Source organism: Passer montanus, unplaced genomic scaffold (genome assembly GCF_014805655.1).
Source record: "Passer montanus isolate IOZ18808 unplaced genomic scaffold, ASM1480565v1 scaffold62, whole genome shotgun sequence".
Taxonomy (NCBI): domain Eukaryota; kingdom Metazoa; phylum Chordata; class Aves; order Passeriformes; family Passeridae; genus Passer; species Passer montanus.
The window spans coordinates 736,047-759,803 of record NW_024371260.1 but is presented as its reverse complement, the minus strand read 5'-3'; the positions used below and the strand labels follow the sequence as shown (position 1 = coordinate 759,803).

The 23,757-nt window shown below is 54.7% G+C and overlaps 2 protein-coding genes across 5 annotated transcripts; both read right to left on the bottom strand.

The window, feature by feature from the left end:
- Positions 1-29: 29 nt before the first annotated feature.
- On the bottom strand, positions 30-10,386 carry LOC120510992 (solute carrier family 2, facilitated glucose transporter member 5-like). Of its 3 annotated transcripts, XM_039727517.1 has the most exons (13): positions 9,127-10,382; positions 8,527-8,653; positions 6,985-7,083; positions 6,504-6,664; positions 5,798-5,922; positions 3,888-4,040; positions 3,683-3,808; positions 3,039-3,226; positions 2,581-2,691; positions 2,223-2,324; positions 1,789-1,864; positions 1,404-1,531; positions 30-792 (listed from the first exon to the last, which is right to left on the bottom strand). In XM_039727517.1, the coding sequence occupies exons 2-13, from the start codon at positions 8,581-8,583 to the stop codon at positions 565-567; spliced, it is 1,554 nt and encodes a 517-aa protein (XP_039583451.1). In that variant the 5' UTR covers positions 8,584-8,653; positions 9,127-10,382; the 3' UTR covers positions 30-564. The 3 variants fall into 3 exon arrangements, with proteins under 3 accessions (XP_039583451.1, XP_039583453.1, XP_039583452.1); XM_039727519.1 differs by lacking the exon at positions 3,683-3,808 and having other exon boundaries at positions 9,127-10,386; XM_039727518.1 differs by lacking the exons at positions 8,527-8,653; positions 9,127-10,382 and adding an exon at positions 7,883-8,036.
- A 652-nt stretch (positions 10,387-11,038) lies between these two features.
- Positions 11,039-23,174, bottom strand: GPR157 (G protein-coupled receptor 157). Of its 2 annotated transcripts, none has more exons than XM_039727521.1 (5): positions 22,722-23,170; positions 16,389-16,602; positions 15,010-15,204; positions 14,021-14,306; positions 11,039-11,692 (listed from the first exon to the last, which is right to left on the bottom strand). In XM_039727521.1, the coding sequence occupies exons 1-4, from the start codon at positions 23,096-23,098 to the stop codon at positions 14,064-14,066; spliced, it is 1,029 nt and encodes a 342-aa protein (XP_039583455.1). In that variant the 5' UTR covers positions 23,099-23,170; the 3' UTR covers positions 11,039-11,692; positions 14,021-14,063. The 2 variants fall into 2 exon arrangements, with proteins under 2 accessions (XP_039583455.1, XP_039583456.1); XM_039727522.1 differs by having other exon boundaries at positions 11,040-11,692; positions 14,031-14,306; positions 22,722-23,174.
- Between the last annotated feature and the right edge of the window lie 583 nt (positions 23,175-23,757).

Sequence of the window (23,757 nt, the reverse complement as noted above, 5' to 3'; positions counted from 1 at the left end):
GGATGTAGAGACAGAGCATGGAAACAGAGCCTTTTCCAACACTTATATATCACAAACTTGAGCACAGGTATGTTTATAGATACATGATTTGCTAAGGTTAAAGTAAATCACGTGAAGGATTCTCCATCTACCACACAAGATCCATGCCAAGCTGCTCAACAGTTCTGCTTTTTCAAAACAGAGGGCAGCACGCTGATGTACCAAACTGAATTTCATTTCCCCTTGCTGGACCCTCAAACACACGAGTGACAGTTCCTCAGAGGAGTTCAGTGCCCTCCTTGCACTGCCCCACGCCCAGCCCAAGGGCTGGCTTGTGTCCCCTGGATGTGTCACCAGGACACCAGGGACACACATCAGCTCGTGCCACCGCTACTTGGTCACAGCTGGGACATTTCCTTTTCCTTGGAACAAGAGGAGGACTTGCCAGCGTTAGGTTTGCAGTTGGATTTGATGCTAAATGTCTTTTCCAGCCTTAGCAGCTCCATGACTGTCAGATCAGCATCAAAGGAGGAATCCCTGTGTTTGTTTTCCTGAGCAGATCCTGTCAGGCCAAACACGGCTGGGTCACATCTCGCTGCTGGAGAGCCACTTCTTCTCTTCTGGCCTGCTCAGGGGGTAGGAACCTCTAAGCTCTTTGCTTTCCTGAACCTCCACTTTGTTCCTCTTGGCCATGATCCTGTTGATTTCCATGAAGGTTTTATTCTTGGTCTCAGGAACAACAAAGAAGATGTAGAGCATGGTGGCGACGCAGATGGCGCAGAAGATGAGGAAGCTGTAGGGCCCCAGCCCAGCCTAGGGCAGTGACAGAGAGCAGGGTCAGGGCAGCATTCCAGCTGGGAGTTACCTGCTCTGGCTGCAAATGCTGCCACGCTGAGGTGCTCCTGTTGTAACCTGAACAACTCAAAGCTGGGGTGGGTTCAGATTCTGTCTTCTCAAACCAGCACCATGGATTTATTGGAAACTTCCTGGGGAAGGAGGCTGAGGCTCTGCTCCATAACTCACACAAAACTCAGCAGCTGCCTCTGCCCAGGGTGGAGCCAGGGGCTGCAGCAGTTCATGGTGCCTGCTGCTGGGGGCACTTTAACAGGCACCCAGATCTCAGAACCTAAATTGTCCTCTTGAGGCACATCCCGCAGTGGCAGATGGGGAATTTGCCATCTTTTCCCAGCTCCTGAGCTCAGGATGAGACCTGGCAACCAAACTGCTTTCTTTTAAAGCCTGTGCAACAGCCAGGTGTGATGAGGAAATGCTGGGAATCATCATTCTCCTGCCTGTAACACCATCCCACACACGGGTTTTGGGAGCCAGAAAATGCATTTACACTCCTCAGAGCCTCTCTGTAGGAACACAGGGGTGAAGAGGCTGCTGTGCAGCCCAGGCTGTGCCCCGTGGTGGGGCCTTACCTCCATGTAGAGGAACAGCAGCCCCACGGTGAAGTTGCTGAGCCAGTGCACAGAGCCCCCCACCATGAAGGCCGCGGGCCGGGACGACTGCAGGAACATCTCAGTGATCATCACAGCAGGAATGGGACCTGCAGGTGGGAACCCCAGAGGCAATCCCTCAGCTCCTACTTGCACTGCTCATTTCAGTGGCAGACTGTGGTTTCAGCTATCAGTAAGTCAAACCAGGATTCAATTTAAAGGAAAAAACTGAACAATTAAATGACTTGCACGGGGCATGGCCACACAGAGATGAAATTCAGCCTCACACAAAGGCTCCACAAAGGTTTTGGTTGGAAATTGAAGACAACACCCTTACCCAGCTGGAGGGGAGGCTGTGGGCACTTACTGGGTCCGATGGCATGTCCAATGATGTAGGCAATGACACACACTATGCTGAGGTAGGACATCCAGGAGACGGTGGTCTGCAAGGATTGAATCACAGGTCAGGGCTGCTTCCTGCCTGAACACCACCTGCACATCCCAGGCACTGTTCCCGTAAGATCTGAGGCATTCCAAGGCAGTGGCACCCTTCAGTGCCAGAGTCAGACACAGAGAGCACAGCCTGGCTATGGTCCTTGCTGCCAAAGGACCCTGATGCAGCAGGAACTGGGAACATGACATCCGGGGGGAGCATTCAGCACCAGCCTTTCTTTAAGGTAGACATGCAAGTACAGAGACTTTCATCCTCCCCAGGGTGTAGAAACATCCTCAGAATATTCCAATGGCTGTTCTGGAAAGTCCAGAACCATGGGAGGGACCAGCTGAGCCATTCCTACACACCTGGAGATTGAGGGCCAGAGTTAAGATTGCACAGGAGGCAGAGCACAGCACGAAGCCAGCCAGGAGAAGGATCCTCCTCCCCAGGGATTCCACAATGAAAACCTGGAAGAGACAGGAGAGGGGAGAGGGGCAGGCACCAGGGGCTCAGCAATTGCTGCAGATGTTTTTGTCCAAGGGCCACCCCAGCACATCTCTCATGGAAAACACCTCCCAGTGTGTGCAAATAACACTCCAGTGGAAGGGTTTTGGGATATCTCTAAGGTCCCTTCCAACCCAAACCATTCTGACAGTCAGATTCCATGAGCACACCCTAATTTAAACAGGGGACAGTGGGCAAGGAGAGCCCAGCACAACTTACAGCCAGCAGAGTCATGACCACGTTGATGGCCCCTATGGACACGGTGACATACTGGATGCTGCTGCTGTGCACCCCTGCTGACTCGAAGATTCTGTCTGCGTAGTAGAAGACCTGCAGCAGAAGCACAGCTGTGTTCCTGCACGGCCCAGGGCACAGCAGGGGGATCCTTTGGGCTGCTTTAAATCCTGGCACTGGCGCACAGAAGCCCGAGGGTGGAATTTGTCCATCTCTGGAGACACTCCTTGGATGTGGGCACGAGCACTTTGCTCTAGACACACTCCAGTGGTCATTAACAGGGCAGCTGACCCTGCAGCTTGTCGTGGATTTGGTGTGGCCAGGGCTGAGCCAGCCCCGTGTGGCACTGGGCATGTCCTGGGGCCGGGGCACTGCCAGGAGCCTGTCCCCAGCACCCCATGGACTGCAGCCCTTGTTGGTGCCCCCCAGCCTTCCCCACTCACCCCATTGACCCCCGAGAGCTGCTGGCCTGCCATCATGACGATGATGGAGATGAGCTGCCACCTCAGGCCCCTGAAGGTGAACAGGCTGAGCACAGAGAACTGCCCTTCCTCCTTCTCCGACTGGTTCTCCTGGTACATCTCCTGTATCTCATCATCCACGTCCTCCCAGCCCCTCAGCCTCTGCAGAGCTGGTGGGGAGAGCACAGGTGAGCCCCAGGATTGCAGAGAGCCGTCCTGCTCAGACCAGGACAGAGCAGGGTGTGACCCTGGGCAGCTGAGGTCCCGTGGTGGGCACCTGGGGATGCACAACCCAGGGAAAGGAGCAGTGCCCTGAGAATTCCACCCCCAGCAGCACAGCGGTGCAGAATCTGCCACCCTGGTGCTCCAGCCTGTCCCATGGGCAGATCCATCCCTTCCCATCCCCTGCCACCCTGGTGCTCCAGCCTGTCCCACAGGCAGATCCATCCCTGCCACCCTGGTGCTCCAGCCTGTCCCTCGGGCAGATCCATCCCCTGCCATCCCTGCCACCCTGGTGCTCCAGCCTGTCCCTCGGGCAGATCCATCCCTGCCACCCTGGTGCTGCCAGCCTGTCCCTCGGGCACACCCATCCCCTGCCAGCCCCTGCCATGGCAGGGGCACTGTACCTCTCCGTGCCTGCTCTTCGTTGCCCCTTTGGATGAGCAGGAATCTGGGACTCTCGGGGAAGAAGGGCAGGGTCAGCAGCTGGATCAGGGACGGGATCCCCGTGAGCCCCAGCAGCACCGGCCACCCTGCAGCAAGGTCACAGCACTCAGCTGAGGGAAATCCTGCCCTGAGGAGCCCTGCAGGGGCCCTGAGCCACGGCTTTACCTTTGGCATTCCCAAGGATGCTGTTGAGACCGAGGACCTGAGCTGCAAGGATGCCAATGGTGATGAAGAGCTGTGGCACCACCCCAACAGCTCCTCTCAGGTTTTTGGGGGACATTTCTCCAAGGAACATGGGAACCACGTTGGAAGCCAGACCTAGAAGTTGAGAACAGTGTTAGACATGCAGCTCAGCCTTCAGCAAGCTGCTGATTTCCCATGGGCAAAAAGAGATTCCTGATGAACCCCAGGGTGCACAGAAACTCCACAGTCAAACCCTCCTGCTTTGAGTGTCTGGGTTATCAGCTGCTGGGCACCAAAGCACCTTTGGAGTCTGAGAGGATTGGCAGGAGCCTGCCTTGCCTACAGAGCCAGCAGATGATTTGGGGGTGTCTTGGTCTGAGTGTTCAGTGTTCATCCTCCTAAAAGCAGCTTTCTCCCAGCAGGCTCTGCCAGGAAGAGCACAAGACACACAAAGAAAAACTGTGCAGCTTCAGGTTTGGAAACAAACTCCAAATATAAGAGAGGAACTTTTTGCTTCCTCTAAAACAAGAAGAGAAATCAGTGTCCAGACACGCTGATGTGAAAGTGGAAGGAAATGACTTTGTGTTGGCTTTGAAAACTTCCCTGCTCAGTGAGGCTGTGCTGAGAGCTTTGCTGGTGGCCTGATGGAATAGGTATTTATGCTCTAATAAGGGCACCAGGGATGTGGGTTATTTTTAGGAACATTCTAGGGCTGCCCACAGTGACCCCAGCGAGCTGCCAGCTCCTCTGCTCACAAAATCCTGGCAGCTCCCAGCTCCTGGAATCAAATGACCACAGGGAACTCCCACCTGACATTTCTAGAGTCCCTGGGCTTCAGGAGCCCCGTTTTACCAAGGTGGTCAGGCTGATATTTGAAAGCTGAAGGGCCTAAAAGGCTCAGAAACAAGTGCCAGCAGTGCCAGAGGTGCCAGTGCCTGGGATCCTCCCTGATCCTCCCCAGGCACAGTTCAGGCCAGGCCAGCCTGGGCAGGACGAGCCAGGGCAGCCAGGCTGGATTTGCTTGCTGGTTATAAATAACTGCAGGCAGGGATCACATTTAACAAGACCCTTAGCATTTATTCCAAGCTCCAGTGCTGAGAGCAGCTGCCAGCTTTAAGGGAGTCAAAAGCCAAAGTAAAACCATTGGACTAAAAAAAATGGAAAACAAGAAACTGGCTTAGGAAAACAACTTGATCTGCACATGCAGCAAATGCAATTGGCCAGCTAAGGCAGGAAATTTGTTTTTACAAGCTACCCCAGCTCATTAACACCACGGAGTGTGCCAGCCTCACCAGCCCAAAGCCAATTAATTGAGCCTAAATGCTCTTAGGACCCTGCTAGGCCTGGCTGTGCTCAGGGTGCCCAGCATGGTTCTGCTCTGTTCCTGCAGCTCCAGTACAGCCACTCACTCCAGGAACACACAGAGATCCTTGGCTTCCCTCCCTCTGCAGGAAATCCAGAGCCCCTGAGCCCTTTGCTCTCCCTTTTAACATTGCTTTTCTCCTGCAGCAAGAACAGGCAGTTCCAGCACTGCATTATTGGATCTGGCAATGCTTTTGATGGATTCTCCTGGTTATGTTAAAAAGGAAAGAAGCAGACGATCTGCTTTAAGTTGTCTGGGAAAACAGATTATCCTCAGCAGGTCTGGAGCTGCAGTGCCCAGCAGATGTTTATTGCTGCATTTACAGACACACATCTCCTCCCCGCAGCTGAAATTCCAGTCCCAGGGCCATTATCTCCCAAGGATCTTTAGTACTCCTGCCCCAGGCTGAAGCACAGCCTTGTCATGCAGATTCCACAGTGTGATACCTGTGAAAGCATCTGCGGGGAGAAGAAAACACCTTTACACAGCCAGGGAAATATTTATTGCTCTCCCTTTACCATCCACTTACCAGCGAATATTCCCATGACAACACGGGAAATGATGATTACTTCAAAGGTTTTTGCCAGCTCCGAGGTTCCCATAAGGATTGCAGCAGCGATGGAAAAGAGGTTATTTATCAGCAAAGTGCCCTTCCTGCAAGTAACAGGAGGAGAGGGAGGTTCAGCTGGGCCATCCTGAGCTGCAGAAGGATCCCCCCTGTGTCCTGCTGTCCAAAACTCAAATTAACCATCGTGCCAGACACTGATCAGGGAGGAAATGGCAATGGCCACATTTTTCCTGCAGGCAATGAAGGCTTCCAGAAAGAAGTGAAGTTTCCCAGGAAACCTGAGCAGCAGAAGCTGGGCCTGATCTGAGACCCCAGGACTGAGGCAGTGGGGAAGGAACCCACACCAGAAGCCCATAAATTCCTTCACCCTGGGGCAAGGAGAGCCCAGCAGCTCTCCCTGTCCCACCTGCTTTAGCCTCAGGGTGAGGGGGGGAATTTCGGGCAGCTGAAGGGCTGGGCAAGGTGGAGTGACCAGGAGCTAAATGTTACCTGCTCAAATGCTGAAAGTTATCTGCTCAAATGCTAAATGTTATCTACCCTGATGTTAAATGCTATCTGCTCAAATGCAGAATGTTATTTGCTCAAGTATTAAATGTTATCAGCTCAAAAGCTGAAAGTTATCAGCTCCCAAAGTGAGGGCAGGGCCCCAGATAGGGCTCTCACCTACCGGCCGCAGTTGTTGACCATGGGCCACACCATGAGGGACCCAAAGAGGCCCCCCAGAGGGAACATGGACACGGTGAGAGACCAGAGCAGCGTCTGGAAGCCCCTGTCCATGGGCAGGCCCGTCCTCTCCAGGTAGGTCCTGTTGTAAAAGTCCTGCATGTACTGGAAGGAAGCACAGAGCAGGGTGGGCACAGTGAGTGTGATGTCCCTGCTGTGAGGGCTGGGCAATAAAGCTGTGCCAAAAACCAGCTGTCCTGGGGAGAATCCAGAGCGGGTGAGCGGGGAGTGAGCGCCAGGGAGGGATGGAGCAGCCCGGGGTGCAGGGGATGGAGCAGCCTGTGCCCTGCAGGCTGCCCTGCCCTGTGGGGTGTGCCTGGCTCCCAGAGCACGGGGAACAAGCCCGTGCCCACAAACACCCCAAGGAACATTTCGTTTCATTTCCAGCCCCTCCACCTGCCTGGCTCTGCTCTGACCCCACTCACCGGGGCAGGGGAGTTGATCACAGACACGTTGTACCCGTACTGGAAGGAAGAGCCAAAGGCAGAGATCAGAGCCACCAGCGCCAGGGGAAGTGTCATTTTCTGCAGAGGGACAGAAAAAAAAACATAAACACCTCCTTGGAAGTGGGTCTGGCTCTTAGGCATGAATAACATTCAGTAAAAACAATGAAGGACACAAAGTCGTGCTGTCTGTGCTTTTGCCTTCATTTTGCTACAAATAAAAGCCCAATGGGTTGTTTCCATTACAGCTCGTTTTGTTCTGCTTGATATGCCCAATGTCATTAGAGTAATTCACTCTGCTTTGCTGGTATTGATGAATCATTTGGAGGATTAATTTATTTTTTTTCAAGTTACCATTCTTAAAACGCCACCCTGCAGGGAAAAAGGTTGGATGCAATTATTCTTTTCCAATGTGCAAATTGGGCAGTGCAATAACACAGGATGTTGGCACAGGAAAGCTTTAAAAAGAAGAGATTTTTGCATTAAGTGGCCAAATCCCTTTCCTGTTCCTTTTTTCTTCCTCTGCATTTTGGGATGGGGCTATTTATGGATCTAACTGATTGCCACTGAAGCCAATTAGAACTTATCCAGGCAGCCCCAGAGGGCTTGGCTGAGGGCTGAGAGCTGCCCTTTGCACCAGAACAGAGAGGAATTGCCTTCTGCAGGGGATCACCGTGGGCACACATTCCCCGGGGTCACCACAACCAGAACAACTCGATTTTCCCAACAGTTCAGCTGCAGCTCAGCCCCCGGGCTGTGCTGACAGAGCTGCGTTGTTGGGGTTTTGTTTGGCTGGGGTTTGTAGCTCGCTAATGCATCTCGCTGCTGCCACATCAATAAAGTCATTTTTCATTTTAATCCCTTTTGCTGCCACCCTCACCAGCCTCAATGTCTGCGAGGTTTTCCTTCCCAGCACTCAGCTCAGTCCCTCAGGAGGGCTCTGTCACCTCCCTAACTGAACATTTGTCCAAAGAGCTGCTGGTGCTTTTGCTGTTCCTCGGCATCTCTGGCAGCTCAGCTCCAGGGATCTGCAGAGTTTAAGGTGTTACAGGAGGTCAAAATTCAAGTCTGTCTCAGCCTATGGACTCCAGGCCAGTTTTCTGGGAGGAGACTGCTGACATTCTCTCATTGGTGAAGGAAAGCAGCCGCCTTGCTCTCGTGAACCAAATCCCAGGAGCTCAGAAGAGCCGCTGGTGTTAATTATTGACATCCAGCACTTTCAAGAAAACCTCTGGCATTCGCCCAGCAGTGCCTTGTGCGAGACTCCCCAGCACTGCTGGGAAAGGCAGCCCCATCCTGAAGCATCTGCAGCTGAGAACTGGTCAGAAAATAGGAAAGAAAACCCACACAGGAGGGGAAAGGCACACAGGAGGGAACGGGTGGGAGAGCTGCCATCACTCAGTGCAACACAGACACAAACAGAAACACCTCAGCCCAAAAGATCAGGGTCTTTCCCCCCTTTGCAGGTAGCCAGGTGCCCAGGCTGGTCCTGGGTCCCTGGGGGCAGGCAGGCAGCATACTCACCCCCCTGGCACCCCCAGGGCCCTGGGAGCTGCCCTGCTGCCCTCCTTTCAGCTTCATGCTGCCCCGTGGGTCACAGATGCTGAGCACAGCTCCTCCAGTCACCGCAGCCACGGGGGATGGAGACGCCCTGCACAGAAAAAACCCTTCTGTGACTCTTCCAAACACTCCCAGGCTCTGTCAGCGGGGCAAGGCTCTGGGACTGATCCTCCCCTTCCTCTGCCTGGCTCTCCCACGGCTGCAATTTCATTTTGCTCCAACTCTGCTGCCAGTGACAGATGTTCTTTCAGCAGATCCTGCCCAGTGAGAGGGGCACAGGCTCATCCCTCCAGGGACAAGGGGCAGCCTTTCACCCAAGCTGGTAAAATGAGCCAGTTTGCCCCAAAATCTGGGCAGGGAGAGCCCCGGGAGCTGCAGCTGCTGGGGGAGGTACAGCCAGAGGTGCTGCCCAGCTGCTGTGGCACCAGGGAACGTGGGGAGCAGCCCTGGTAACAGAGGGCTTGCCCTGAGCCACAGCTCTGCAGCCTGACCCCAGTAACCCCCTGCAGACCAATTGCCCAGATCTCCCCCTCCCCAAGCTGCGCAGTGCTGCTCCTTTCCTACCTTGCAGGGGCAGCTGGCTCAGGCACTCCTGCAGCCCCCAGAGCTCATCCTGCCAGGGCTGTGCCTGCCAGGGTCTGCCCCGAGGCACTGCAGAGCCTTTCCCCCTCCATGCAGGGGTGCACCACGTGCTGCTGGCTCCTGTTAACCCCCTCTGCTATGGGATGCTTTAAGAGCCCAGGGCTGGTTAATCATCCACTACAACCGCAGAGTTTATCGGAGAAATGCAAAGTTCACAGGCGCTCCCAGCAGCCGGATAAACCAGAACAAAGCCTGCTGGTTGTTATCGGTCTGTTTATTTTTGTCGGGCAGTTCAGGAAAAAGGCATCTCTTGAGCAACACCTCCGAGCCACGTGCCCTGCACACGCTGCCTGGCTGGCTGCAGCATCGCCTGCTCCACGTGGCTGCAGCATGCTCCAGAGCAGGAGGAGAGCAGAGCCCTGCTGCTCGCTGAGCGGAGCTGTTCCCTCCCCACAGCCTTGGCTTCTCTCCTTTGGTGCATTTCTCCCCACTGGAGGCACAGTTCCCAGCTGGGCTCACGCTCCTGGTCCCTCACCTTCACAGGTCTCAAACCAAGAGGGAAAATTCTGCCCCAGAGCTGGGGAAACTGCAAAGAGGGCAAATTTCCATCGTGGAATTCCAGTCCTTCAAAGGCAGTGTCAGCCTCTGGAGCTCTTGGCAGAATGACAGCTGCTCTGACACTCAGTGCAGGGAAGGAGAAGTCGCTGTCATGGTCTTTAAACTCTGCTCCTGAGCTTGAAGAAATGATCTTGGAACATACAGGAATCAAAGAGAGCACACATGTTTGTCATCAAAACCCATTCATCAGTGTAAACGTGTGCTGATGGCAGCAGAACAGTTGGGATGTTTTCCAAACACAGCAGGAGTGTGGCAACAACACCTCTGTGGCTGCAACTGGCACTGGGATGGTCTTGGAGGAGGTTGGTGAAGGGAGACAGGGTGGTAAATCAACTTCTTGGGTTTTCTGTGGCTGCAGGGGGGTGACATCTTCAGCAGCTGGGACCCTGTTGGACTTGGCAAAGGACAGAGCCAGGAACGAGCAGGGAGCTGATTTTACAGGCATTTACACATTTCAGCTGCAGCACAGCCCAGGTTCTGCATCTGCTCCTCACCCCAGAGCTTGTGTGCCTGGGGATGCTCACTCTGCCTGCCCTGCCCTCACCCAGCTCATGGTGTGCAGGGATTCACTCACCTCAGCCTGATCTGTGCTCAAGGCTGGAGCCTGTGAAACCCTTTGAAAATCTTTGGGGAAAATCCTATGAAAACCTTTGGGGAAAATCCTATGAAAACCTTTGGGGAAAATCCTATGAAAACCTTTGGGGGAAATAAAAATGATGAAGAGGGCAAGCTTCGTTTGCAGGACAGTAAATGTGCTGGGGAACCTTAGTGGTGAGCTCTAAAATGGGATGTTTGAGCAGGAGCTGGCAGCCAGCCCTGCTGCAGGGTGCCCATTGCAGTGCCCACCCTGAGGAGACATCCCCAGAATGTACCCAGGGGTGACACCTGCCCACCTGCATTTTGGGAAGGAATTGAGTGCTCAGGCAAGGCTAATTCAACATTCTGGGCCCCTGGGCTACAACAGACTTCAGGTGAAACAAGGATTGCAGGAATTAGTGATCTGCCTGAAAATAAATCACACCCAGCCCCTGCTTTATCAGCTGCCCAAGTGGCTTCCAATCCAACTAGGAGAGGGAGATGTGAGTCTGGTGCCCAGCCAAAGGACAGGGCTGGATCCAGGAGGGCTCTGCAGGGAGCAGCAGCAGAGCTGGGCTCTGGAACCAAGAACCAGATCTGTTTGTGCTGCACAAATGCAATGCTGGCCAGAGTCCTGGTAAGGAAACCAAACTTTATTTTGTAAACGTCGGAGAGAATACTTAAAAAACCCAAAAAAACCCCCCCCCCAAAAAAAAAAAAAAAAACCACCAAAAAAAACCCAAAAAAACCCCCAACCCAACACAAGTGAGGAGCTGTGAATGAGGTAAAACATTATCATCTCCAAGTGGCACAGGGACCCCCAGCCCTCCCCAGCAGTGCCCAGGGGCTGAGCTCGGGGCCAGGCTCTGTCCTGCAGGGCAGGGCTGTCCCTGGGGAGCCTGGGGCACATCCCCACCCCAGCACCCAGGGAGCCTGCAGGGCTCTGGTGCCCTCAGGAGAACCCCCAAGCCCCACGGTGACAGCCCCTCAGCACCAGGGGAGGGAGGAACACCCAGCACCACAAAATGAACATTGCCTTGTCCCAGCTGAGCGGGGACCAGAGCGGGCTGCAGCCGGCAGGACAGACAGCCGTGCCCCGAACAGTCCTTCCAGCAGCTCCCGCAGCCTCTGAGCACCCAGAGCGAGACCCCAGCGAGCGCTCAGATCCCAGGGGAGGCACAGGGAGATGAGGAGATGAGGGAGATGAGGGAGATGAGGGAGATGAGGGAGCGCAGTCCGTGCAGAGCATCCCGGCGGGTGAGTGAGCAGCGGGACCCGGGCAGGGCTCAGCCTCTCCAGCGCCGCTTTCCCCGGGCTGCAGCTCCCTCTGCGGGGCTGTGCCAGCACCCCGCGCCTGCAGGGACAGCGACAGGGACAGGGACAGTCACTGAAAGGCTGTGCCACCACCCTGCACCTGCAGGGACAGCGACAGGGACAGGGACAGTCACTGCAAGGCTGTGCCACCACCCTGCACCTGCAGGGACAGCGACAGGGACAGGGACAGGGACAGTCACTGCAGGGCTGTGCCACCACCCCGCACCTGCAGGGACAGCGACAGGGACAGGGACAGTCACTGCAGGGACAGGGACACTGCAGGGCTGTGCCAGCACCCTGCACCTGCAGGGACAGGGACAGAGACAGGGACAGTCACACCCCTGGAGCTGGAAATGGAACCCTGGCCCATCCCTCCAGAAGCATTTCTCAGAGCTCTGTAATGCAAAAAGGCAAACTGAGGACATGGAATCTGTTTTGATTCTTTCTGGTGTTGTTTTTCCTGCTGTTTTGTTTCCCCCTAAGCCAAGCTGGTGACAATTCTTCCTTCTCTCTTCAGGGCTGGCTCCAAATGAAACTGAGCACAGCACGACACCAAGTCTCATAAAATTTAAACATTTCTATCCTACCTTTCTGCAAGAAGTTTAACACAGCTCCTCTTTCTGAGCCTTGTGGGACTCACAAGAGGTTGAGCTGGCAAGGTTGCTATTTAGCTTTCAGAAGTTTTTAAAAGCCTTTTGAAAGGAGAAAAAAACAACTCTTGAAGTCATCCATGGCACAGATAAGATGCTTCCATCTACCTTTCAAAGACCCCAGGGGGGCTGAGGAGCAGAGCCAGCCAGCAGCCCCACGAAGGGCTCCTGAGTGTTTACTCTGTGCCCACTGGGGTTTAAATACACGAATATAACGATGAAGTGAATATAATGATGAAGTGAATATAATGATGAAGTGAACATAATGATGAAGTGAACATAATGATGAAGTGAATGCCAGGGCTTCAGGAAAGAGCAGGAGGCACCTCTGCCCAGAGCTATCCCCTTGTGGGGGGAACTCGGGGCACCAAAATCACTGACAAAATGTGTGTGCACGTGGCATGTCAAGTGAATGCCAGGACTTCAGGAAAGAGCAGGAGGCACCTCTGCCCAGAGGCATCCCCTTGTGGGGGGAACTCAGGCACCAAAACCTCATCTGTGCACACTGACAAAATGTGTGCACGTGGCATTTCCCATCAGAAAGAGCCCCCAGTTCCCCTTGAGCCCTGCTGGTGCCCTGCCCCTGTGGGCAGACAGCCCTGCAGCTCAGTTCCTCCTTTCCTCCTCTCACAGACCCGAGGAGCAGCTCAGGGGAAGGGAGCAGAGCGTTCTGTGAAGGCTTTGGGAGCGTGATGGGGCTGCAGAGCCAGACAGGGAACCAGCAGGGCAGCAGCAGAACCGCCTGGCACTGTCCCCTGGCACTGCCCCTGTGACTGTTCCCTGTCCCTGCTCCCTGTGACTCCTCCCTGATCCCTGTCCCTGCTCAGTGTCCCCTGTCCCGGGTCCCTGCTCCCTGTCCCTGCTCCCTGTCCCCTCTCCCTGTCCCCTGTCCCTGTCCCACCCGAGGAGCAGCTCAGGGGAAGGGAGCAGAGCGTTCTGTGAAGGCTTTGGGAGCGTGATGGGGCTGCAGAGCCAGACAGGGAACCAGCAGGGCAGCAGCAGAACCGCCTGGCACTGTCCCCTGGCACTGCCCCTGTGACTGTTCCCTGTCCCTGCTCCCTGTGACTCCTCCCTGATCCCTGTCCCTGCTCAGTGTCCCCTGTCCCGGGTCCCTGCTCCCTGTCCCTGCTCCCTGTCCCCTGTCCCTGTCCCACTCCCTCTCCCTGTCCCCGTCCCCGCTCCCTGTCCCTGTCCCCACTCCCTGTCCCCTGTCCCTGTCCCCTCTCCCTCTCCCTGTCCCCATCCCCACTCCCTCTCCCTGTCCCCTGTCCCGTGTCCCCACTCCCTCTCCCTGTCCCACTCCCCGTCCCTGTCCCCACTCCCTGTCCCCTGTCCCTCTCCCTGTCCCACTCCCTCTCCCTGTCCCGTGTCCCCTCTCCCCGTCCCTGTCCCCTCTCCCTGTCCCCACTCCCTGTCCCCGCTCCCTGTCCCCTGTCCCTGTCCCGTGTCCCCACTCCCTCTCCCTGTCCCCACTCCCTGTCCCACTCCCCGTCCCTGTCCCCACTCCCTCTCCCTGTCCCGTGTCCCCTCTCCCCGTCCCTGTCCCTGCTCCCTGTCCCACTCCCTCTCCCTGTCCCATGTCCCCTCTCCCTGTCCCTGTCCCCACTCCCTGTCCCCACTCCCTGTCCCGTGTCCACTCCCCGTCTCCCTGTCCCCACTCCCTGTCCCCACTCCCTGTCCCCTGTCCCTGTCCCTCCCCAGCAGCAGGGGAGCCTCACTGGGTTTTACCGCGAGCAGGACCCAGCAGCAGCCGGGGCTGCCTCAGGTGCTGGGCAGCAGCGGCTTCGCCTGCCCGGGGCCAGGCACGTCCTTGTCCTTGTCCTTGTCCTTGTCGCTGTCGCTGTCCCCGGGGGGCTGAGGGTGCTGCCAGGGGCCGGGGGCTGCCCGGGCAGGCCAGGCCAGCTGGTGACAGCAGAGCAGGGCCAGCAGCCGGGCGCGCACGGCGCGCGTGCACAGCACGAACAGGATGCAGTTGGCTCCTCCTTGGAACGTGTTCCCGATTCCCTGCAAGGGCAGCACGGCAGTCACCCGGGGCTGCTGCCACGGGCACCCCAGGGGACAGCAAACACTGCCAGGGCAGCTGCAGCGCTGGCACGGGAGCAGCTGCAGCGCTGGCACAGGAGCAGCTGCAGTGCTGCCACGGGAGCAGCTGCAGCACTGACAGGCACAGGAGCAGCTGCAATGCAGGCACAGGAGCAGCTGCAGTGCTGCCACGGGAGCAGCTGCAATGCTGGCAGCCACCAACTCCGAGAACAAGAAATTCAGAGAAATGAGTGGTTTTTTCCCCAAAAAGCACCCAAAAGCAGCACAGGGGCTGTTGAGTGCTGGCAGTGCTGTAGGGCAGGAGAGGCTGAGCCCTGCTGGAGGACAGACACCCAACACCCCTGCAGGGCTGTCCATCCCTGCCATCCCTGTCCCCTGTCCATCCCTGTCCCCTGTCCACCCCTGTCCCCTGTCCACCCCTGTCCATCCCTGTCCATCCCTGTCCATCCCTGTCATCCCTGTCCCCTGTCCACCCCTGCCACCCCTGCCAGTGCAGCTCTCCTCTGCAGCCACTAGATGCTGCTGGAGCAGCTCCTGCTGCATTTCTGCTCTGCTGCGGCGCTGAGGGCAGCAGTGCTCTGCAGCACTCGGTGCCAGCACCAAAAGCGACCCCGGGAGCACCACATCTGCCCCGCCCCGGGCTGCATGCCCAGCGAGCACTCACGTGCAGCACGACCAGCACGGAGTTCCGCACGGCGGGGGAGTTGCAGAGGGTCAGCACGAAGCGCACGGTGCTCCAGACGCGGAGGAAGATGAAGATGACGGGGATGAGGATGAGCTTCGTGTCCGCCACGCTGGAGCGGGGCCGCAGGGCCGGGGCCCCGGGCAGGATGGGGCGATACTCGGAGAGAGCGGCGTGCTGCAGGGGACAGGCGGGGACAGGAGGGGACAGGGACGGGACAGGGACGGGACAGGGGGTCAGCAGCTGCCTGCACTCAGGGGACAGCCCAGGGCCCTTCCAGAGCAAGGGAAGCCCTCGGAGGGGAGCAGGGCTGCAGCGAGGAGCAGCAGCCACGCTCTGCCTTTGGGGACAGCAAGAAGGCAAGAGGGGACTGAGAGGATCCCTGTGCTGCCCTAAGAATGGGGCCAGCTGTCCCCAGCGCTGTCCCCAGCAATGGGCAGGGACAGCAGCGTGCCCAGCAGTCCCTGGCACGGCAGGAGCCTGGTCAGGTTTCCAGGAGGTCACGCTGCTGTCTCTGCCCAGGAGGGACGCTGTGTCCTGCCTGGGCATGCCAGGTGATGCTGACAGGCACCAGCAAACCAAACCCTTCCCTTCCCTTCCCTTCCCTTCCCTTCCCTTCCCTTCCCTTCCCTTCCCTGGACACTCAGGGCTGCTGGAAATCACCTTGTTCCTCCAAATATCTGCAGGATGCTGCCCTAGCCAGGGCTGTGTTCATCCCCACCACCACCACAGCTGCACCCCGAGCAGAGGCAGAATTCTCCAGAAGGACACCCACCCACATGTGGGGCTTTTTTCCCTAACCCAGCTCAGAGAGAAAGGGAATCTCTGGGTGCAGCTCCTGCCACTCATCTGGGTTTGTCTGGCATGCAAATGCTGCCCCAGATGCCTGGTCCTGTGTGCTCACAGGAACAGAACAACTGAAGCTCTGAACTCCAAGCCCTGCCAGGACAGGGAGTCTCCTCTTTGGTGCCCAGAGCCATCCAGTGCCTGGACTCCCAAATGCAGCTTTGAGCTGCAGTACAAAATAGCATTCACAAGCACAAACTGTCACTGGAGACACCGAAAGGACCGAGGCTTGAGAATTGCAATCTTGGTACAAGTGGAACTGCAGAAAAACTGATTAAAGCTGAATTTGTCCTTCACATTCCGTTTCAATTCTTACTGTAGCATTTCCCTCATGAACATCCCACAACCCCTGCTCGTTTTCAAAGGGCTTTTTCATCCTGCTTGTGCTAAGGCACTGTGTGATGGTGCTGCTGGATGGGGCACTGCCTCTCCCAGGGACATCTCAGTGCCTTGAAACACCTGCCTGAGCCAGGAGCAAGAAATGGGGGGACAGAACCCCCCAGCACAATACTCACTGCTCTGCTGATGTGCCTCTTGATGAGCAGGTAGAGCACGGGCAGGGTGACGTAGGCCAGGATCTCCCAGGCCTTCCCTGTCAGCAGCATCCACAGGAGCCGATCCTCAGCCTCCAGGTTGACCCAGCACCAGCCCACAGAAACGTTGGAGGCGTCGTAGCCGATCTTCCTCAGGGCCACGGCGGCCACCGTGATGGCCAGGGGGACTCCCCAGCTGGGGGGCACAGAGAGGGGCTTCAGCCAGGAGCAGCCTCCGCCGAGCCCCCCACTCCTCAGGGCGTGCTGCCAGAGCCAGGGACCCTCCCAGGCAGGGCTGCAAATCCAGGGCTGCAGATCCACCCCTGGTCCTGGGCACTGACTGATCCAGGGCTGCAAATCCACCTCCTGATGGGCACTGACTGATCCAGGGCTGCAAATCCACCCCTGGTCCTGGGCACTGACTGATCCAGGGCTGCAAAATCATCTCTTAATGGGCACTGACTGACCCAGAGCTACAAATCCACCCCTGGTCCTGGGCACTGACTGATCCAGGGCTGCAAAATCATCTCTTAATGGGCACTGACTGACCCAGAGCTACAAATCCACCCCTGGTCCTGGGCACTGACTGACCCAGGGCTGCAAATCCACCCCTGGTCCTGGGCACTGACTGACCCAGGGCTGCAAATCCATCCCTGGTGGGCACTGACTGATCCAGGGCTGCAAATCCACCTCCTGATGGGCACTGACTGACCCAGGGCTGCAAATCCACCCCTGGTCCTGGGCACTGACTGACCCAGGGCTGCAAATCCACCTCCTGATGGGCACTGACTGATCCAGGGCTGCACATCCACCCCTGGTACTGGGCACTGACTGATCCAGGGCTGCACATCCACCTCCTGATGGGCACTGACTGATCCAGGGCTGCAGGGATGTGCTGGCCCTCACACCACGCTCAGGGGGCAGCAGGACCCATCCCACCTCCTGCCCCTCTCCACTCCCCCCTGGACACAAGGAGCTGGAGGATTACAAAAGGCCAGGGCACTGTAAAAATGTGATTTTCCTGCAGGACCCAGCCAGCTGAGCTTTCAGAGCACAAGCAGCCAAGTCCCACCTTCTGATTCCAAAGAGAAATTCTGCACACAAAGAAATCCACAACTTCATTCTGCCAGTGGCTTGTTTGTTTGCTTTTAAGTAGAGATGTAGTTAGTATTTTGGGAGCAAAAATATGATTTTTGAAGGAAAAAGAGCCAGGGGAAAGTACTGGGAGTAACAGCAAAAAGCTAAGAAAGCAAAGAGGAGCCACATCCACACAACATGGAGCTGTGACTTTGCCTTCTCACTTGATGGCACAGGCAAATACAGGGAAGCATTTAGAAGAAAAATAACTGTGGTGACACACTTGAGTGAAGTCACTCAGCAGCTGGGGCTGCCCACAGGAAACCATGAGGAAGAAGAGAGGAATCCCACCAGCCCAAACAGCAATTCCACCACAGGAGTGCCCTGCCTGCAGCTGAGGGTGTCACCTCCATCACAAACCCATCACTGTCAGTCTCCCACTGACAGCCTGGAGCAGCTGCAGGGAGCACGGAAAGGATCCTGCCCCAAAAACCAGACACCAGAGCAGGTAGGCAAACAGATTATCTGAGGCTCCAGAGCCCAACTGCAGAACCAGAGACAATCCCATGGTATTAGATTTTAAAAACGCCCCATTTCCTACTCTTAAATAATGTCTGGGTTCACCTACTCACAAAATAAACAAATATAAATCCAAGGCTGTAAGAAAGCTTAGAGTCCACTCTGCAGCCCGTTGGGAACATTTTGTCTCAGGGCCCAGCTCAGAACAGGCAGTGCTATTCCCAGCCAGTGCTGTTATTTAAGGACAGTTGTGCTGCTGAAGCCCTCCCCACTCTGTTATCAGAGCAGACTTCTAAAAACATCCCAAACGTCACCACCACCATGAAAGTTTCCACAGTTCAGGAGCCCTTTTGGTGAAACTGGTGACTTCTCAGAAAACAACTGCAAATGCAGACATTCCATCCTCAGCACTCCTGCAAGCACTGAGCACCAAGGTACGGAATTCAAGAGAAATGGCACTTCCTAAAAGAAACCATGGAAAGGCACAAAGGCAGCAAGAAAAAGGAAGTGAATTAAGAAACTGATTTTACATTATTTTACAAAGAATGATCTCCTCAGTGAGCTGAAACTGCAAAAGAATGATGATAAAATCGGGTCAAATGATGGTGTGTGGATGTGAGACAGGACAGTGCAAGCACAGACAGAGAGGCCATGGGAGGAAATAACTCACCACTGAGAAAGGGACTCAAAAACCTTCAGGTGATAGCGGGGGAAAGGAAGAATCAAAGTGCTGCATGGACAGGAAGATAATAATCTGCTCTGGAACAGCAGTCTGGGATCAGAAGGACGTTTACCACTAACCCCCAAAGGATCACCAATAAAGGGAAATCAGAGGGGGCCGAGGAAGGAATCAGACATTTCTGTGAAGTTCAGCAGGCAGGAAAGGAGAACTGAGACTGGTGATTCAGTTCTTAGGAGCTCCGAAGTGACAGCTTCAGGAGGGCTCCAAATGTCAGTGCTTTTCTGAGCCAGGAGAGGGGGGAGCTGAGGAATCAGGAGAGATCATCACCCAAGGGCTGTGTGAGCACTGCAATGAAGGATCCAAGATAACAGAGAAACAGAAATATCCTGTGAGCCCCAGAGAGCAGGCTGGGCCTCTGCAGAGCACACCTGGATGCAAACGGTTGGGAGAGAAGGGAAGAGGACTCCTGTGTCCTGTAAAAGGCTGGAAATCCACCCTGTAAGAGCCACAGCAGTGCTTATCCCTCCAGCAGAGCTCCTGGTGATGGATGAGTAAAAAAATCACCCAGCCCAGCAGATCTTTGCACAGCCACACAAAACAAGGCAAGGTGAGGACCCTGCAGCTCCAGCAGTGCTCAGCTCCACTTGCCCTGGTTTGCTGGGGTCAGGTTGCCCAATAAGCACATTCTGATTTATTCTGCACAGCTGCTTTCCCCTGCAGGCTCTCACAAGCAGGTGATTTGTGTCACCTGCCTGCACAGGTTAGCCAAGGAGCCATCCTGCCTGCAGGCAGCTCCTGGGGACAGGAATTTGTGCTCTGGAAGGAGGGAAAAATCAGATTCCTGCACAGCCCAGGCAGCCCGGGAAGGAGCTCTGAGCACAGTTTGTAACCAGAACTCCAAATCTGCCCCAATCCATCCTGCAGGAGGCAGCCCATGGAGAGCAGCAGTGCATGAGAGGACCCCAGGCACTCCATGGACATGAACAGATATGCATGGTTATTAATGTGTATATATTAAAAAAAATATATATCTAACATGAACAGATATGCATGGTTATTAATGTGTATATATTAAAAAAAATATATATCTAACATGAACAGATATGCATGGTTATTAATGTGTATATATTAAAAAAATATATATTTTTTAATATATAACATGAACAGATATGCATGGTTCTAAATATATATATTAATATATAACATAATATATATGCATGGTTTTAAATGTGTAGGTATATATATGTAATTTTAAAAATATATAACATGAATAGATATGCCTGGTTATAAATGTGTGTGTATATATATATATAAAACATGAACAGATATGCATGGTTATAAATGTGTATATACTAAAAATATATATTTTAAATTATATAATATAATAGATATGCCTGGTTATAAATATGTATATATATCTATGTATATAATACATATTTATTAATGTGTATATATTAAAAAAAATATATATCTAACATGAACAGATATGCATGGTTATTAATGTGTATATATTAAAAAAATATATATTTTTTAATATATAACATGAACAGATATGCATGTTTATAAATGTGTATATATTAAAAATATATATTTAAAATATATAATATAATAGATATGCCTGGTTATAAATGTATATATATATATATATAAAATATATTTTTTCATATGTAACATGAATAGATATGCCTGATTATAAATGTGTATATATATATATCTATATATATAATATACATTTTCATATATAACATGAATAGCTATGCATGGCTATAAATGTGTATATATATAAAACATATTTTAATATATAAGCATGCATATGTAATAGATTTTTTTAAAGTGAGTATATTTATGGTTATGATGATCTGCACAGCCTGACCATGACATGAAAACCCTTCAAAATGTTGTCAGCAATTGGTATCAAAGCCAAGCAGGAAACAGCCCCCAGCTGGGCTCTGCCTGGCCCATTCCTCACCCCAGTCTGGATGAATTTCTCTCCAGCCAAGGTGATGTTTCCCAGCAGATGACACTGAGCCCTGGGAACTCAGCAGCACTGGGGCAGCCTGGCCACTGGCACGCTGCATGCCACAACTCACACTTGGCAGCCACCTAAGTGCTTCCAAAGCTGGCTGTGGGATTGTTTTCAAAGCCCACCAGGTTTAAAACCCAAGCGGAGGCTGCAGCTCCCAGCCTGGAGCTGGTGGATGTGTCACCCCAGGAATGAGTCCCTGTGGCACAGACCTGTCTGACGGCCCTGAGCCGCTGTCACATCCTGATTTCCCCCAGGAAAATTCCAGGTTCTGACTTCCAACGTGTGTTTAGTCAGCTCCATCTCCAAGCATTATGTCCAGAATTTCATTTCTCAGGTAAGCAGGGTGATGTGTCACGAGGGATGGGCAGGGAACACGCCCTCACTTGTTGTCTCTGGCTTTTCAGACACCCCATAAATGAGAAGCAGCTTTGAGCACTGGCTCTGCACAGAACAGGAGGCACTTACAGAGCAGAACCTGATCACAGGTGCCCAACAGCCTTTAAACAGAGCAGATGGTGCTGATCAGCAGCAAGGACTGAAGATGGCATTTCATTTTCACTGTAAAGAACCGAAAATAAACCGAACAAATTCACCCAGAGCAGCTCAGTGTGAGCATCTCTCCCTGCAGGGGTAGAGCAATCTCTCCCCCAGGATTTGCACAGCTTCCAGGGAGTGCACAGATTGCAGCCAGCACTGTTCCAGTGCCTCTGTTTCTCTCCACACTTGGTAGCTGACAAGGCTGAGGAGCATTAAACCACATGGAGAAACTGAAGCACAGACAAAAGCCTCACAAGCAATTAGCAGACAGCAAAATTACAACTAGGCCAGATTTGCCTAAGCTCTTTGATGTGCCTGGTGGAGCCAGACCGCCCAGGAAGGAGCCAGACTTGGTTTTTACATCCATTAAGCAACACGTGGCTCTCCCCAGCACCATCCTCACCACAGCTCTAGTGCCACTCTCCTTTTCCTGGAGATGGAACAGCAGAAATGCTCCTGCAGTGCATCTCCCCAGCTCCAGCAGCACCTGGCTGCCTGGTGCAGCCCCTCGCTCCTCACCCAGCCCAGCAGAGCTCCGGCAGGGCAGGGACTGAAGTTCTCCTGGCTCACACTCAGCCCCAAAGTCTCCCTGGCCCATCCTCACCTGGACTCAGCTCTCTGCAATCTGCCAAACTCTGCTGTTTGAAACTAAAAGGTGTCAAACATTTGACTAAGAAACCAAAGAAAATTCTCTACTTGTCCTGAGGGCTTTTTTTACTCCCTTTGAAAGCAGATTGCTGCTGTTATAATTTACTGCAGAAGCTTGGCAGTACGGGGGACTGAAGGATCACTGTTTTGCTCAGCGTGGACGCAGCACATGATTCCACAAGCTCCAATTGCATAATGAAAGCTTTTACTAAACATGATGTGGAAAATCAGTGCCCTAAATAGCAGAAAGTGAGACATAAAGCTGCGCTGTGGACTGGTTTGTCTTGCTTTCAATCAAACATGCCAAAACAACCTTCAGAGCTTCCCGAGCAGTTTCATCACTCTGGGCAACAATTCCCTGTGAGTGTGGAATTACAGCAACCTGCCTGGGCAGAGGGGAAGGATCCACAGACCCGGCTGACAGGGAAGGTGGGACCTGTGGAAACAGATCCCAAACACGGAAGCTGGGGCAGCAGCAGGCAGGTACCACAGACACAAGGTTTGTTATGGTATTTCTTAGAGCACCAGAGCAGACTGCGGGGAAAGCAGCAGCCAGGGCTTCCAGCGATCACAACTTGCCAGAGATTTTTCTGAGTGACCTTGAACAAAACAAAACTTCAGCTTTTCCACGTCTCCAGCTGTTCACTTGGGATGGGAAGGGGGAACAAGCAGGGTTGGTTGGTTAAAAGACAGCAAGATCCCTGTTTAAAAGGGATCTGAGGGGAAGGAGAGGAGAGGGAAAGTGCAGACACTCAAGGGACACCGGCGGCTCCATCCCAGCGCAGGGTGGGCGCCTGGGGGTCCCAGCACAGCCCACAGCACCCACCTGACGGCGTGGAAGCCCCAGAGCAGGGCCGGGCCGGCGGGCGAGCCCCTGACGATGCTCAGGTACAGGTAGAGGGCGATGGCCATGGTCCAGAAGAAGGAGCTGGTGTTGGCGAAGGTGGACAGGGCGCCCTGCAGCACGCAGTCCCACGAGGTGCCCTGGAAGTCGCGCAGCACGCCGTAGAAGTAGGAGAGGGCGGAGAGCAGGTCGGCCAGGCTGAGGTGCAGCAGCAGCTGCCGCGGCCGCGTCCGCAGCTCGGGCCAGCGCGCCTGGGAGCCCAGCAGCAGCGCCGAGCCCGCGCAGGACAGCGCGCACGACAGCAGCACCGCGCCGCGCTCCGCAGAGAGCAGCCGCGTGGGGGGCAGCGGGGCCCGCATGGGCACGCCGACAGAGGGACAGGGACCGACAGAGGGACAGAGGGACAGAGACGGACAGAGGGACAGGGACCGACAGAGGGACACAGAGGGAGACACCGGGACAGTGTGGGACACGGGGACAGAGAGGGGACAGAGACGGACAGCGGGACAGAGAGGGGATAGCGGGGATAGCGGGACAGAGAGGGCACAGTGAGGGGACAGCGGGGGATAGCGGGGGACACGGGGACAGCGGGACAATGAGGGACAGCGGGACAGAGGGGACAGCGGGAACAGTGAGGGAATAGGGGGGACACAGGGACAGCGAGGGACAGAGGGGGGACAGTGAGGGACACGGGGACAGTGGGACAGCGAAGGACAGCGGGGACAGCGGGACAGCGAGGACAGTAGGGACAGCGAGGGACACGGGGACAGCGAGGGTACAGAGGAGAGGAGAGGAGAGGGGCCCGGCCCGCCCCCGCCGTCATGTGAGAGCGGCCCGGCCCCTCGCTGCCCGGGACCCCCGGGACCGGGACCGGGACAGAGACCGGGACAGGGACCGGGACAAGGATCGGATCGGGACAAGGACCGGGACAGGGATAAAGACCGGGACAAGGACAGACATCGGCACCGAGACAGGGATAAGGACCGGGACCGGGACAAGCACCGGGACAGAGACCGGG

Excerpts from the sequence above, each read along its gene's own strand:
- LOC120510992 (XM_039727517.1), bottom strand. The coding sequence starts at position 8,583 with ATGAAGCTGAAAGGAGGGCAGCAGGGCAGCTCCCAGGGCCCTGGGGGT. Across the intron at positions 6,665-6,984 it reads TGATCAACTCCCCTGCCCCG|TACATGCAGGACTTTTACAA; the intron begins GTGAGTGGGGTC and ends GCTTCCTTCCAG. Across the intron at positions 3,227-3,682 it reads CGAAGAGCAGGCACGGAGAG|CTCTGCAGAGGCTGAGGGGC; the intron begins GTACAGTGCCCC and ends TCTCCCCACCAG.
- GPR157 (XM_039727522.1), bottom strand. The coding sequence starts at position 23,098 with ATGCGGGCCCCGCTGCCCCCCACGCGGCTGCTCTCTGCGGAGCGCGGC. Across the intron at positions 15,205-16,388 it reads AGAGGCACATCAGCAGAGCA|CACGCCGCTCTCTCCGAGTA; the intron begins GTGAGTATTGTG and ends TGTCCCCTGCAG. Across the intron at positions 14,307-15,009 it reads CCGTGCTGGTCGTGCTGCAC|GGAATCGGGAACACGTTCCA; the intron begins GTGAGTGCTCGC and ends CTGCCCTTGCAG.